Raw genomic sequence first — 12,881 nt, 5'->3', positions numbered from 1 at the left:
GGCCGGCGACAGATGACGTAACATCCGTGTGAGCTGAGCCAATGAGCATCGATGACGCTCCGGCGCGGACCAATCAGAGCGCGGGTTGGGGAGCAGCTGCCGGATGAGGAGGAGATCTGGCGCCAGTTTGTGTTCAGAGCTCCAGCGTTTCAGTCGCGTTCGATCCCGGAGATTTTTCACTTTATTCCTCAGATCAGCGACATTTTCCCTCGAACCCGAAGAGGACGCGAGTCTGTCTCCTCACAGTGAGTGTTTGTCTCCTCGTCTCCTCGCAGTGAGTGTTTGTCTCCTCGTCTCCTCACAGTGAGTGTTTGTCTCCTCGTCTCCTCGCAGTGAGTGTTTGTATGTTGTTCGTATGTAACATGTCGCCTCCAGTCTTTCTTCTTCTTCTTCTTTCTGTTCATCTCGTGTTCAGTTCAGGTTCAGTTTAAAGTTCGCGCTGTTTTAACGACGCTGTTGTGTCGTGGCGTCGTTCTCCCTCCACTGTGAGTCGTTTCCTGGTTTGACCGGTTTAATGTGTTAAATAAAGATGAAGTTAAAGAAACGTAACTTTTAAACATAAAAAAAAAAAAAAAACGATTTAACAGAACTTAAGTTTTCTGGTGTTTTTCCTCTGTTGGCCTCACACTCCAGTCCGGTAGGGGGCGGTAATGTGCCTTTAGAACAATCATTCATTTCCTCCATGGATTTGCTCCGAATTAATTAAGGCTGTCGATAATTAATTAATTAACACAAATCTTCACTTCATCTAATTTATCTTCCGGTCTGCATTATTGTACATATCCCATAATGCACTGCGAATGAAACCTCTCCAACTGTGGCCAGCTCCACCAAGATGATCACTCCAGAGGATTGTGGGTATTGTAGTGCCCCCGAAATAAAACAGGGTTTTCTTGATCAGCTGATTTCACACAGACTCGTGACGTCTTCATGTGAGTTGAGAGAAATAAACGATCATCAACGAGGTTTGTTCTCTGACACCGAAACAAAGTGGAACCACCAAGAATATACAAGAGAAGAACATCCACCATGAAGAACGATGATGAAGAACGATGATGAAGAGATGGAGTGAAAACATACAGCAAAAACCATTAAGATTAAAACTTGATTCATCCACACGCAGTTGTTTGAGCAGCTCAGACCGAGACACAAGTAATGACGCCTCATTTGATTTGATGTTAAAGTGTCAGAGACCGTAACAAAATATTCAGTTCAGGAACAGGGCTGGGATTTCAATTTGCCTAAATTTCCCTCGGGATCGATAAAGACTCGTTAATCAGAGAATCCGTAAATGAAAGAAAACCTCAGTGAACCTTCTGGAGCAGGTTGGATCAGTAACTGATCATCTCTTACGTTTCAGGTCAAACGTAAGATGCCGAGCACGCGCTCTCAGGGCCGAGCGCAGCCCACGCTGCAGTTCCCCCGACGCAAGTCCACCAGAGTTCCCTCCGTCTCCAAGGCGCCCCCGACGTCTCCGGGCTCCTCACCAACCAAACCTGAATCTCAGCACCTCGCCACGACCCTGACTCGGATCGGACCTCTGTCCCCCAGACGTCCCAGTGACCGGTCCATCGTTCTGTCTCCCAGATGTCCAGCGCCCTCTTCTCCCAGTCTTCAACCACGGCTTCCACTCAGCCCCCGAAAACGCACAGGTACGACTTCTAAAAACAACTAAGAAGAATTGAGGTCTCAGAACGTTCTTTAGCGTAATGTCACAGCTTTCAAGCCCTCACGTTTCTCTGGAAGTTTAAATATTCTGTTTTGGTTCTGAAGGCGACGACAACGGCTGTAACCTGGGAGTCGCTCTGTTGGGATCCCCCCCAAAGCAGAGCAAACCCACCCTGGCCTCGCCCCGAAAACTGGGCTTTGATGAGAACTCCCCAGTGACAGCTCGCCGTCAGCTCATCCTGTCGTCGCAGAGACCGCCACTCTCTCCCGCCGGCGCACCGAGACGCCAGGAAACGCCCGCTGGAAGTCCAGCACGCCAAAACAAGAAGCAGCCCGTTGTTCGGCTGTTTGCAGAAAGTAAGTTATTTACATGTTTTGATTCGTGTCACAGAAAATAATCACACGTGATCATCTGGAACCAGAGTTTTGGTATTTTAGTCGATTGACTCAAATTATCACGATGGTTGAAGATAAAATTTTCATTTCACTAAAGAATCGAGGGGCCACAGCTTCCAGGACGAGGATCTCTTCTTCTTTTACTGTTTTATATTTTCTGACACTTCTCAGTCTCGAGAAGAGTCGACAGAGTTTTCGCTGCTGTTGAACACAAACGTTTGTCTCGATGCTCTTTGATTGAAAGTGAAGATGACGACATTATTAACTTTCCTGTTTTCTCCTCCAGGGTCCAGGTTTCAGAGCGTGAAGCAGGCGCTCCACACCGCCGTACCCGAGCGCCTCCTGTCCAGGGAGTCCGAGCGGGCGACCATCCGGTCGTTCCTGGAGGAGACGCTGCTGCAGAACCTCCCCGGCAGCCTCTACATCTCTGGAGCTCCGGGCACCGGGAAGACGGCCTGTCTCAACTGTGTCCTGCACGAGATGAAGGTACCTCACCAGCTCCAGCTATGTGGGGCTCTGCTGCCCCCTGCTGGAGTAGTTGTTACTGCAGGGATGTGTTTGTGTCTGATGTTGTGATGATGATGATATTTTTTCTTCCCAGGCCGAGTTGTCGTCGGTACAAACCGTGGTGGTGAACTGTATGAGTCTGAGGAGTTCCCACGCCATCTTCCCACTGCTGGCCGACAAACTGAAAGCATCCGGTGGGCAGAGCGGCCTCCAGCGGCTCCTGACGGCCCCGGGGCCCACTGTGTGAGTAACCAGGACTTCAACAGGAACGCTGTCGTGGCTCTCGTCACTTTATGACGTCGGTGTCTTCACTGGGTTTCACCAGAGACTCCATCTTTCTTTTGTCTTCAGGCTCCTTGTTCTCGATGAGATGGACCAGCTGGACAGTAAAGCTCAGGACGTCCTCTACACCATCTTTGAATGGCCGTACCTGCCCGGGTCTCGCCTCTGCCTTGTTGGTGAGTCGTCCGACCTCCAGTTGTTGACTCAGCTGAAGACTAAAGATCTAAAATTCATTCATCAGAAGGTTTTCATGTTTTAAAATGGACTTCTCAAACATCTCACCGTGCTGTGCTGTTGATTTTACAGGTATCGCTAACGCTCTGGATCTGACGGACCGGATCTTGCCCAGGCTGCAGGCTCGGCCTCGCTGTCGCCCACAGCTCTTGCACTTCCCCCCCTACAGCCGACAGGAGCTCGCCGCCATCGTACAGGACAGACTCACACAGGTAAACACGACCACACGGACCACATGTCACATCAGGAGAGAAAAAGACGAACAAGATGAACTAAGCTGAGATTAACTTTTGTCCTCAGGCGTCGGCCGATGGGATCCTAGACGCCTCTGCGGTTCAGTTCTGTGCCAGAAAAGTGTCGGCGGTGTCTGGAGACGCCAGGAAAGCTCTGGACATCTGCAGGTGAAGATCTCAACCTGCACAAATCAACCTCACGGCTCATTTAAAGTTTTAACTTTCATGAACGTGTTTAGCAACATTCAGATGAATCTGTTGGTGGGAACTTAAATCCACAAATGATTTGTCTGGAACACATTGACCCTCTGAACTTCAAACTGTCTTAAAGTTCTCTAACGTGTTGGATTTGTGAAGCGTCGGCTCCTAAACAAACTGAACTTTGACCAGGAACAGATTCTGTCCAACAGTAACTTGACTCTTCTTGTACTTTCAGGAGAGCGGTGGAGATCGTGGAGTCTGACGAGAGAAAGAAAGCAGCGACTTCAGAGGCCGAGACTAAAGGTGAGAAAAGCTCTTAAATCCTATTCATCAGCCAGATGTGCCGTTTAAGAGTCACGATTATTTAAACCAGCTCAGTCCTTCTGGCTGATTTCTTACGGTGAACATGAGCACTGACTGAAACTTTCCCCTCGGGTCGGGTCAGAGTCTCGGGTCAGCCTCCCTCAGGTTGCACGGGTCCTGTCGGAGGTGTACGGCGACCGCATGGCGTCTCAGAGCGGCGGCTCCGAGGGAGAGAGTTTTCCCCTGCAGCAGAAGCTGCTCGTCTGCTGCCTCCTGCTGCTCATTCGCAACGGAAAGAGCAAAGAGATCGTCCTTGGAAAGGTGAGTCCGAACTGGTTATATTTATGTTTATTTATGGAAGATGTCGCCACTTCCTCCCACTAAATGCCCAGCAGGTGGCGCTGTGTCTGACATGGTTTCGTGTCGTTTCAGCTGCACGAGGTGTACAGTCGTCTGTGCGCTCAGAGGCAGGTGTCGGGAGTCGGTCAGGGTGAGTGTCTGTCGCTCTGCGGTCTGCTGGAGAGTCGAGGCATCTTCGCTCTGAAGAAAGCTAAAGAGGCTCGTCTCACGAAGGTACACGTCTCCGCCTGAACGCCACTGTTGGAACATCGGAGTAAAATGGTGGATTGATTGTGGAGAATAATAAGTTTTCTCTTTCTCTCCCTGCAGGTGAATCTGAAGATCGAGGAGAAAGATGTTGAAAACGCTCTGAAGGATCGAACGCTGCTCGGCAGCATCCTGGCCGCAGGACTCCCCTCGTGATCGATTAACTTTTTATCTGTGATTATTAAGTTGAAACAAGATTTTTTTACTGTTTTTATTATTTTTTTAAATTCTCATTTTTGCTGGGAATGTGTACATTTCTCTGAAGAATTTTTTGAACCTGGTGTTTTGACGCTCAGTTTTGGGTCATTGATAAAATGTCGGACATCAGTTATGAACAGCATTTGTTTCAGTTGAGATTTGAAACGTTTACATTTTTAAGCTGTAAATAAAGAAATGTACAGAGATTTTAACAAACTCTCCTCGTTCCTTGCGACACGTCGGCTCCGTAAAGTGAAGCCACTTTATTTTTTGTTTTTTCTCCTCATGAAAACCACGTCACCGCTCGGACACGGAGCAGAACAGAATGAGTCCCAACATGTGGCTGCAGGGGGCGCTGTTACTTTGAAATCAAAGCAGGATAAATAAGAAAAGTGTCATTTAAGAGAAAGTTCAAATAACATTTAAAACTGAATTTATCCTGAAGTCATCTAAACTCAAATATCTCCTACATGTCTGAGGACGAACGTCAGGTTTTGGTCTCAGAAAGTTTCCGTTTGTTTGATGAGTTAAAACAGAAGGTTGTTAATCACTTGTGTTGATTTCAACGACATGTTAACATCCCAGAATCAAACTGGGAACATGGTGCATGTTGTGTCTGAGCTGCTCTTTAAAACCCGCTCCAGCTTGGGCGTGTCAGCAGCAGAGGAACGGCTTCTCTGATTGGATTAAAGGGTTAACGGCCTCACGGCTTCCAGGCTCTCTGTGGAAACGACCTTCACCCCCCCACCCCCCAGCTGCATCCTCTTAACCCCAGAGCCTTTTGGTTGGAGGGTGTTAGATCTACGCTCCCTCGTCACTGGTTCACAAACCCTTCTGCTCTTACAACAGTAAAAGTTTAAAGAGCCAATATGATTTATCAGTGATGTAAAGTCCAACTGCCTCAGTGTGTGTTTCTCCTCCGTCTCTCTCTGGCGCTGCAGATCGAACTGTTTTCAGCTGCCTCATTAATTAACTAACGAGCCCCTCCTCTGATTGGCTGACTGCACTCTGAGTGACAGGCCCATCGGCCTCAGTCTCATTGACGAACTCTCCGGTGAACAAGAATGGCGACGACCACGGTCGAGAGTCACGTTGTTGTGTTCGGATGCAGCCGCACGTTCACGGTCGGTCACAACAGGATGTCTCCGAGCGGTGAGTCACACCGTCTCATGTTTGCTCAGCTTTTAACAGGACGGTCAATGTGGGAGCAGGTCCTGAGTTCCAGTCCCGAGTTTGAGAATGAGGGTCGGTGGTGAAAGGCTCCAGGACGTCAGATAGAATAAAGAGTCACTTCTGGATTTGAATAGTAACTCGGACACATTCTCTCGTGTTGTTTGATGTGGTTAGCCTGTGGTAGCTAACAAACTGCTAGCTCAGCAACATGCTTGGGGTCGAGTCCGGTGAGGAGGGGAGGGGAGGGGAGGAGGTGGGCTCGGAGGCTGGACCGGTACCGGCTGGGCGGGGCTGAGAGAAGAGTGCAGGCGTGTCTGACGTCATCCTACCTCACAGGTATGGAGTGTTTAAATACTTTGAGGGTGATTACAGATAGTAGGAAATGTGTTCATGATGAAACTGCTGCAGCATAAATTTAAAAAAAGTTAATATGAAAATTCTGATAAGACAAGAAAATGTTCAAATATGATTTTATTGAAGTGATTTCTCCACAGCAACGTCTCAGAGTGAATGAAAATATATTACTGTGCATGTTTTCAAATACAAATACAGTGACAAAAAATGTAAACATCATTGTAAAATATTAAATATTCAGACGTGTGATACATATTTCAATTCAACCTGGGAAATAATTCAAAGCGAACACAAACACTTTATATGCAACAGCTTCCATTCAGTCTGTTTTGAGCTTCCGTTAGATTTGACGTAGAAACTCGTCATGAACACTTGAAATAGTTTCCTGTGATTGTCTCATCGTTTCCACTTAAAAACACACAACACCAAATATCTGAACGCATCACAACCATCTTCACACAATTCAATCTGCAGCGTCAGGTCGTCTCTGCCTGAGAAACATGTTCTGCATTAGAAACTTTTTTAAAAAATAAATTAAACTCTAAATAAAACCTTAACGTGATCAAATTAAACGAGCTGTGTCTGTTCAGAGGCTGCGTTTAAACAGCGACTGCATCACAGAGGCGTGACGAGGCCGCCACATTTCTAACGCTCCTTCAAATGTGTCCCTCTGTCCCCGAGACGCAAAGGTTCCCACGGGTGGATCCTTCTCGACCCAACATATCCCAGGATTCACTGCGTTTCAGGGACAAACTGTTTTTTCAAGAGGTGACGCGACAAGACGTCCAACACTTGAGTCTCAGACTTCAACTCGACCAAACATCAAACAGCATAAAGACGGGACAAGCTTAGACACGTCCCCTGAAGTGAGACGCAGCTGCAGACTGTAAATAAAGATGGACGACACGACCGCTCCTAAAAAGTGAAGCCAAATCATCTTCATCGCCCCCTTGTGGCTGGCTGCTTTATAGGTCATTAACCCCGCCTCCTCTATGTCAGCAGATGGGACATGGACCAAACTTTAAAAAGAAAGTAGACGTTAAATAAAAGTTTGTCAAAGATGTTTCTGTCATTTCAGCTCGTTCTTGATCAGTTTGCTTTAATTAGTTGATTAGAGGCTGACTCCTGATTGGTGGAGTGCTGCGGCTCCACCCCTCAATCACTACCGCTCAGACTCAGCACAAGATGGCGACGCCCAGAGACATTTAATCCTCATTTGTGGACAATGGGACAAAGTGGAGACGTATCGTCCGTCTTTATTTACAGACTGTGGTCCAAACATTCGGAAGAATAAAAGTTTCTACAAAAAAAACTAAAAACATTTTGCACATTCAGCGTGAAGAGGTTCAGCAGCAAGAGAGAAAGATGAAACATTCAGTGACTTTACATCCGTTCAGTTTCAAAAGTTAGCTCATAAAAACGTACGTGCTAAATACAGGAAGTTGTGATCGTTAGCCCTCAGTTTGAGTCACTGGACGCAACAAATGACGTCACGACACGTTTACGATCCTCACTCCGTCACCACGACACTAAACAACCACAGTTCTTACTTTTCTTCGCGGTCGGTTTGGATTCAAGTTTAAAAACTAAATGTCACAGCTGCTGAAAACACAAGGAGGTGATCAAATCTATTAACGTTTATAATTTTTTTCCGGTTCAGCTCCAACAAGACGTGAACATCGCAGATACAAGAGATTTATTCTAGGGTCTATAATTCACACTAAATTCTATTTTCTATTAAGAACAACAACCAATAAAATATTCATTCAATATTTGTTTTAGATGATTAACTTATATATTTAATCTTAAATCTTGATCTTTAGTTTCTTTAGGAGGTAACGTAGAATATTTTCTGTGTTTAACTTATTTAAATTTCCTTAAAACACAAAGTAAACAGATTATCTTTGGACAAAACACTTTCACAAAAATAATAATCAGCAGCTTAATGAATGAACTAAGAGTCTGAAGTTGATGTTTTCACTGAAGTCAATTCATTTTAAATGTACAACTTTAACAATGTCTCTGTTTTTATTTTATTTCATTTGTGCCAAATTATTCACGTGTGGTTGTTTTCAGAAAACTCAAAGTGAATTAAAGATCCACATGTTTTTATTCTAACAAACTGGAGCTGTGAAATAAAACGTAGTTTGTTTACTTGAGTCACGTTGATCCCAACCAATCAGAACGTTCTGTTAGAGGAGAAGAAAATTAACCCTCGATCGTCTGATACTTTAACGAACGTCTTCCTCTCATCTTTGTCCTCGAGTGTTTTTCATCATGTTAGCGGACGTTACTTTGGATTCTGCAGAAAACACTGAACCCTGAAGCTGAATTTCTGATTTCTTGTCTGAAACAAGTTAATTCAGCGAAGTTTGTTTTTTTAACGTTATTTAAAAACCTTCATTACATCCAAAAAGTCTCAAACTCTTCAAATTTAATTTTGCATAACAGATAAAAATGTGTCGAGCGCTGCCATGAACAGAAAAGCACCACGTTAGCATCGCAGGTGAATTAACAGTCCACTGATTTAAACTAAGTGCATTTCATTGATCCACTGAGACGAGTAGAAAGCGAACACGTCTTAAATATAATTTTTACTCTATAAATACTTTAAATATTAATTTCACTGGACACATTTTGTTTCTATTTTTCTGTTCAACCATCCAGAAATAAGTTTATTCTCCTTTTATCTAAACTTTAAATTCCAAAATACTCGAGATATCAAAAATATTCCCGTTGTTTTTGAGCACAGAGCTGCCACAGAGAAATGAAAACACTGACTGTGTGAGACGTAAAGGGGGGGGAGGGGTAAAGCGTTCGAACAAGAGAGAAACGTTTCAGTCCATCACGTCAACATGGAGGCTGTGGAGTCGCTGCTGTCGAGTTAGAAGCTCACGTCGGAATGATTCATTATCATTTGTAAATAATCACAATGTTTTTGTTGCTCCGACGCTTCCTGAGAGGAGACCTGATATTTATAGACTCTGTGTTTCACTTTATTTTTAAAAACTGCTTCATCTCATCTCCAAGAGAACTTAAACCGGAGCCCGACCGATGACAAGAGGCCGATACTGAAGAAAGTTCTGTCGCAGATTTGTCAGCAGATTAATATGGAAGCTCGATTCTGCCACTTTTTAAAGAATTAGAATTAAAAGGAAGAAAATAATGACTTTTTAATCTCATCATTTACTTAATGATTATGAACAACAACTCTTTTTTTTTTAGCGGTGGAAACTTTTTCCTCGACAGCAGCGATTCAGCTTCACAGGAAACAAAACCAGAAACGTCGGCGCTGCTCCTGACGTCGTGACTTCAGCACCGTGGACGTGATCTAGAGCGGAGAGGTGGCTTCAGCTCTCAGGGATTCAAAACTAAAAGCTCTGAGGGAGCTTTTTTCCTCAACAGCCGCTGCTAAGGCTTCTGGGTACTGTCGTATTTCCCAGGAGGCTCCTCTGAAAAGCTGAATTCTACATTAAAAGCTTTTCCTACGTCTTGACTGGATTTTTCTGTTGTTGTGAAAAGCAGCGTTTTAATGCGACGGACGGTAACGACACAAACATGGTTCTCGGTTAGTTCGATGCTCTGCAGAGGAAACGTGGTTTTTGGGGGCGGATCCCGTCTCTACCTCAGCCGGGCAGAGAAGCAGCGCATGTACTCCGTCATCCAGCGGTCGTCCACCACCGCCAGCTGCGACCGCCTCACCTTCTCCAGGTCAGCTGACCGAGCCCGCCGCCGCTCCAGGTTGGTGCTGCGTTTGTCGGACTCCCGCCGGGTCTGACTCTGAGAGGAGAAACCAGAGAGAGGACTCGTTTCTGAAAAGCACTCCGGTGGTTCATTATTCATGTTCCGGTGTTTGGTGACTCGGCTTCACGTGTCCAGTTTCCTGTGAACGAGGCCGAGCTGCTCGGAACGATTCAAAGTCTTCTCACTTTTTAACTTTGCATCGTGGAGCCGGACGTTTGCAAAACAACTCACAGAGTCAAGAGAGAATTTAGAAATGTTTAGAAAGTTTGAAACATCAAAGTCACATTTCTGTTTGATAAAAACGTCTTAGTCGTTTTTTAATAAATATGAAATCAGTCGGGTTTTATCTTTTTGTCAATGAACTTCAGTTAAAAAGACGCAGCGTCTTTAACACTCACGTCGTTGGTCGTCCTCTTGACCTCCGTCTGTCTCTCGGTCCAGTCCAGTCGGCTGGACGGTCTCCGGTTCTCCTTGGTGCTGATCGGAGGCTGGCTCTTTGCCCTCTGTGCTTTTCGGACGACAGCCTGTTTGTCGTCAGGGGAACTGTCCCGGGGTCCCGGCTCAGAGTGAGGGGTGCGTCGGCGGTGACGGCGCCTCGGTGCTGGGTTCACTGGCTCCCCATCAGAAGACGTCGTGTCCGCCGGGCCGTTGTCTGTTGCGGTGCCGTCTGAGGGGCTGCTGCTGATTGGAGCCGGCGTCACTGAACCTCCGCCGGCTTCATTCACGCCGTTCTCTACAACGGCTGCTTTAAAGAGACACAAACACACGTCACGTGGAAAACTTTTCTCACTGAGCTGCTGCCGGAGCTTTTTCATTTTTAAATGTTTAATGAAAACAAGTCAAGTCAGAAATAACCATATTTGGAAGATTGGAGGGTGGAGCCTGACTGAGCTCGAGGTCACCGCACGCCCACCTAAACCTGACACCTGCACCCATTGGACGGCACTGACTGTCTGTCCCACGGTGTCCACGCCCCCTGACACGGACTCCTCTGGAGTTATGGCTGAACGTCTCGACCAAGTTGTAACGTTTTCATTTTTCAATCTGAGAAAGGAGAAGAGAAGCATCCTCACCCGTGTTGGGTGCAGCAGGTGCAGCGTCTTCAGTTTCTCCAGCTCCGACCTCGGCCTCGTCAGACGGCGGCTCCGGGCCGGGGCTCGTGGTCAACTCGCTCAACCTCTGCTTCACCTCCGAGGACGGCACTGGCGGCGGTGGTGGGAGGGACAGGGGGGCGACTTTGTTCCGGATCAGCCTGGGTGTGGACCAGCCGCTGGAGTCGGAGCCGCTGTCCCAGCCCTCCCAGAACCAGGGCTTGTGGGAATGCTCCATCACCCGCCGGGTCAGACGGTACTTCAGGGAGTCCTCGTAGCATTTAGAAAACGTCTCCCACTTGGGATCCTTGAACTTCTTCATATACTCCGTCCGGATTTTCTTGGTGACCATGATTCTCGTCTGGTTTTAATCACTGGAGAAAAGCAGGAGGGAATAAAACACGGACATTAACAGAATAAAATGAAAACAGTCGTCTGATAGAAACTTAATCCACTAACGTCTGATGTGAATCACTTCTCTTATCTGGATCATCTTAAACTGCTCAACTAACCGACCTCACACTTGTTTCATGTTTTGCCGGAGAAAGTGTGAGTTTTGTTTGATTTGGACTCAACCAAGAACTCCTTCGCCTGTAGCTCGGTTGCTAGGTGACGATGTGAGGGCGGGACAAACTGGTGATGCAATAAGAAGACATCAGACCGTCTCATCTCAGTTTGGATTATTCAGTTTACGTGGCCGGCGAAGGATGCGTAGAAGAGAGAGATGCGTCCTGCAAGCGTTCGTTGATGTCAAACGTAAACAAACATGTCTGATTGTGAGAATGTTTATTTGTCTCGTGATGAGACAATCCAACTGCGACCAGTCCAGCCTCCGTTCATACGGAAACAAAGAGACGCCACTATACATTTAATTTGACTTTTATATTTTATTTTTGTCTGACAACTGCTTCTCCGTGTAATCGTGAAAACCGAGTTCACGAACAGGAACAGCAGCTACTGTGAGGGGATGTTGTGACGTACATCCGCCAGGTGTGGTCTACCTGTAGGCCCCGCCCACCAGATTACAGGCTCATTCTAATCTGATTGATCCACAACAACTGTCACTCACACTTCAGCAGCAACCACACACACACACACACACACACTCACACACACACACACACACACACACACACACACACACACACACACACACACACACACTTTATTCTAATTTTCATCTTTATCTTTCATCTTTAATGAGCCTTTGATCTGATCCATCACCGTGTTGACTCATTAGAAGATAATTGATTATCTAATTGATTTGAAGCCTTTGAAATAAGATCACAGTCAAACATCAGGACTGAAATCATCAAGTGATCAAATATTCAAATACATTTTTAAAATGTCTCCGGGCTCCGTGTTCAGATGCGTTACCCGCCCTCAGTGGACCCGGGGGACGGGGAGACGCGGTGACCGGTACCGGTGGTTCCGGACCGGTTCGGTGTGACATTCATCTGGACTCACCCGGACCTGGTTCCAGAGGTTGGGTCCGGACTGAGGGTGGAGATCCGCGGTCACACGACGAGCATCGCTCCGATCCTGCGACTGACGAGCTCCGAGAGCAGAGCTAGCTAAAATGCTACACACAGCTTCCGGCGGGAGCTTTCAAAATAAAACAACTTCAAAACAAAGGCATGACGATAATTGATCATTAAAGATGGCCGACGCGTCTCCACTTCCTCTCATCGTACATCAATTAAGATAAAACATCTCGGACACTGGCGCCACCATCATCGTTAGGGTCTGGAGTCACAGCTGTCAATCATGAGCGAACATCGGAGTGATGTGAACGACCTAAAGTCTCTGAGAAACTTTTCTTCAATGCAAACGTTCACATGTTTCTGATCAGTTTGGTTTTAATTAGTTAATTGATGATTTAAAAACAGTC

At 46.3% G+C, this 12,881-nt stretch overlaps 2 protein-coding genes across 7 annotated transcripts; one reads left to right on the top strand and one right to left on the bottom strand.

The window, feature by feature from the left end:
• Positions 1-108: 108 nt before the first annotated feature.
• On the top strand, positions 109-4,844 carry cdc6 (cell division cycle 6 homolog (S. cerevisiae)). Of its 4 annotated transcripts, none has more exons than XM_069530080.1 (12): positions 109-274; positions 1,361-1,652; positions 1,774-2,025; positions 2,351-2,550; positions 2,666-2,814; positions 2,923-3,029; positions 3,160-3,299; positions 3,388-3,488; positions 3,757-3,824; positions 3,967-4,145; positions 4,257-4,397; positions 4,494-4,844. In XM_069530080.1, exons 2-12 carry the CDS (start codon positions 1,373-1,375, stop codon positions 4,584-4,586), a joined length of 1,710 nt encoding a protein of 569 aa, XP_069386181.1. In that variant the 5' UTR covers positions 109-274; positions 1,361-1,372; the 3' UTR covers positions 4,587-4,844. The 4 variants fall into 4 exon arrangements, with proteins under 4 accessions (XP_069386181.1, XP_069386185.1, XP_069386182.1 ...); XM_069530084.1 differs by having other exon boundaries at positions 126-245; XM_069530081.1 differs by having other exon boundaries at positions 165-303.
• Positions 4,845-8,906: 4,062 nt separating this feature from the next.
• Positions 8,907-12,595, bottom strand: ccsapa (centriole, cilia and spindle-associated protein a). 3 transcript variants are annotated; one of them, XM_069530085.1, is made up of 4 exons: positions 12,458-12,595; positions 10,973-11,364; positions 10,298-10,644; positions 8,907-9,935 (listed from the first exon to the last, which is right to left on the bottom strand). In XM_069530085.1, exons 2-4 carry the CDS (start codon positions 11,340-11,342, stop codon positions 9,777-9,779), a joined length of 876 nt encoding a protein of 291 aa, XP_069386186.1. In that variant the 5' UTR covers positions 11,343-11,364; positions 12,458-12,595; the 3' UTR covers positions 8,907-9,776. The 3 variants fall into 3 exon arrangements, with proteins under 3 accessions (XP_069386186.1, XP_069386188.1, XP_069386187.1); XM_069530087.1 differs by having other exon boundaries at positions 10,298-10,641; XM_069530086.1 differs by lacking the exon at positions 12,458-12,595 and adding an exon at positions 12,327-12,440 and having other exon boundaries at positions 9,755-9,935.
• Positions 12,596-12,881: the final 286 nt, after the last annotated feature.

Source organism: Paralichthys olivaceus, chromosome 8 (genome assembly GCF_024713975.1).
Source record: "Paralichthys olivaceus isolate ysfri-2021 chromosome 8, ASM2471397v2, whole genome shotgun sequence".
Taxonomy (NCBI): Eukaryota; Metazoa; Chordata; class Actinopteri; order Pleuronectiformes; family Paralichthyidae; genus Paralichthys; species Paralichthys olivaceus.
Note: the sequence above shows the minus strand (reverse complement) of the source record. Positions and strands in the feature narration are given on the sequence as shown.

What these genes read in the sequence shown, in the direction of transcription:
- cdc6 (XM_069530080.1), top strand. Translation starts at nt 1,373, where the DNA reads ATGCCGAGCACGCGCTCTCAGGGCCGAGCGCAGCCCACGCTGCAGTTC. An exon ending in GTGTCCTGCACGAGATGAAG is followed by an intron (nt 2,551 to 2,665) that starts GTACCTCACCAG and finishes TTTTCTTCCCAG; the next exon opens with GCCGAGTTGTCGTCGGTACA. An exon ending in AAGAGGCTCGTCTCACGAAG is followed by an intron (nt 4,398 to 4,493) that starts GTACACGTCTCC and finishes CTCTCCCTGCAG; the next exon opens with GTGAATCTGAAGATCGAGGA.
- ccsapa (XM_069530085.1), bottom strand. Translation starts at nt 11,342, where the DNA reads ATGGTCACCAAGAAAATCCGGACGGAGTATATGAAGAAGTTCAAGGAT. An exon ending in ACCTGCTGCACCCAACACGG is followed by an intron (nt 10,645 to 10,972) that starts GTGAGGATGCTT and finishes GTCTCTTTAAAG; the next exon opens with CAGCCGTTGTAGAGAACGGC. An exon ending in TCAAGAGGACGACCAACGAC is followed by an intron (nt 9,936 to 10,297) that starts GTGAGTGTTAAA and finishes TTCTCCTCTCAG; the next exon opens with AGTCAGACCCGGCGGGAGTC.